This window comes from Olea europaea, chromosome 3 (assembly GCF_002742605.1).
Source record: "Olea europaea var. sylvestris chromosome 3, O_europaea_v1, whole genome shotgun sequence".
In the NCBI taxonomy this organism is placed as follows: domain Eukaryota; kingdom Viridiplantae; phylum Streptophyta; class Magnoliopsida; order Lamiales; family Oleaceae; genus Olea; species Olea europaea.
Window position 1 is genome coordinate 8588150 of NC_036239.1, and position 2010 is coordinate 8590159.

Genomic DNA, 2010 nt, shown 5'->3' on the forward strand with positions numbered 1-2010 from the left:
TCACCTTAATTTGTTCGATTGGACTTCGTTCTTTGGGCTATCTGATTTGGGGATCCTCCAATTGGGCTTTACTCCTTGAGCCGTTCAATTTGGGCTGAATTTTTATGTGTCAACACAACCCTTTAAAATTATACTTCAAAAAACTCTTTATAATTAATATTTTTGTTTAGAGGGCATTTTTAACTCTTCAAATTTAGAGAGTTAAACCCACTCTCTATAATTAAATACATTTAAAGTATTTCAATTTTCAACGAATGAAAATAATATAATAATTTGGAGAGAATTTAATAAAAATAAAAAATAAGGAAAAATATCAAATATTTGCTGGGAGTAGTAAAATCATGCGTTAAATATAAAGAGCCTATTGGAGTAGTTAAAATCTTTTACTGTCTGAATTTGTAAATGCTATCTAAATCGAAGAATGTGCTCTTTGGAAATATAGAATCTCTTAGAGATACTCTTAGTAAAAATCATGGACGTAACATAAATGAAAATCTTGCACGCATGGAAAAAAATTGTTCTATAGTGAAATTTCTCCCACTAAAATTTTAATTCTAAATGTAGTTGTTGCCAATGGATATTTTAAAGTTCTGATCCATGAGAAAAACTTGCCAAGATACTCTAAACAAACAAGATTTTTGTAGTAGCTCCAAATCAGTCCTTTTCTACATTTTTTCTCCTCAGCAGTTCCCCTATATATTAGGGTTTTCATAGACAACTATTTGCTCACTGAGAGAGAATGAAAGTTAGCATGAGAAAGCTCAGCAAAACTTCAATGCTTTGTGCATTTATCATAGCCACGTTGGTGGCTTTTGCCAATGCCCGTAAAGTAACAAAACTTCATTTTTACGTTCAAGACTTATTAGGTGGCCCCAATCAATCTGTTTGGGAAGTGGCAAGAGCCAATATCACTTCCACTTCCCCGACATCATTTGGTCTGGTTAGAGTTGCGGATGACCTAATAACAGCTAAGCCCGAAGCCAATTCAACGAAACTGGGACGGCTTCAGGGCCTCGTTACTTTCGCGAACTTCAAAGAATTGGCACCGATTATGAACCTCATTGTGGTATTCACATCTGGTACTTACAGCGGAAGCACACTGTGTTTGGTGGGAAGAAATTCCATTTCGGATCAATAACGTCAAATGGCAATAGTTGGTGGCACCGGTGTTTTCCAGATGGCGCGGGGCTATGCCAATTCGAGTACTTATTCCATAGATTCTGCCAAGGAACGTGTTGTTTTGGAGTATAATCTTTATGTCGTTTATGAGAAATTTCGCGAATCATCAGAACTCTCCAACACGTGACCATAACAAATTCATCTGCTCAGATCGATGCCATGCAAAGCCCACATCCCTCCACCGTGGGTTCCTTTCTTTTTTAGGTTGTTTGTTGAAATAAATTTTATTTTTGATTGTACTCTATACTTGCTTAGGATTTGTATCGAGTGATGTATGAATAAAAAGTCTTTTATGTTGAAGTACCTAGGAAAAATTCAATTCACCGAATATATGCATTATTTTTTATTTTTTCTAATCCGAAGCAGCACGAGGTGGAGTATTTATTCATATTGAAATAAAAGAAATACAAACTTAAGGAAAATTTGACCTAAACTCCAATTGATGCAGACTGTAACCTGCAAATGTAACTAATCCGGAGGCCTGTGAGCTGAAAGTAAAAGAATTATAAGATTTCAGAGAAAACATTTCATTTTTATAGAAGAAATGTACAAGTTAAATTATTTCTGAACTAAATCTATTCCTACAACATTTTTATTTTCTAAGTATTTGTTGGGGAAATTCACACCGATTACGTGGCCTGTGAGCTAAAAGTAAAAGAATTATAAGATTTCAGAGAAAACATTTCATTTTTATAGAAGAAATGTACAAGTTAAATTATTTCTGAACTAAATCTATTCCTACAACATTTTTATTTTCTAAGTATTTGTTGGGGAGATTCACACCGATTACATGCATATTATATTTACAAAAACATACCGATTATTTGCGTG

At 34.0% G+C, this 2010-nt stretch overlaps 1 protein-coding gene across 1 annotated transcript; it reads left to right on the forward strand.

The window, feature by feature from the left end:
• Positions 1 to 751: 751 nt before the first annotated feature.
• On the forward strand, positions 752 to 1138 carry LOC111378043 (dirigent protein 21-like). Its single transcript, XM_023001205.1, has one exon. The coding sequence runs from the start codon at positions 752 to 754 to the stop codon at positions 1136 to 1138; it is 387 nt and encodes a 128-aa protein (XP_022856973.1).
• The last annotated feature ends 872 nt before the right edge of the window (positions 1139 to 2010 follow it).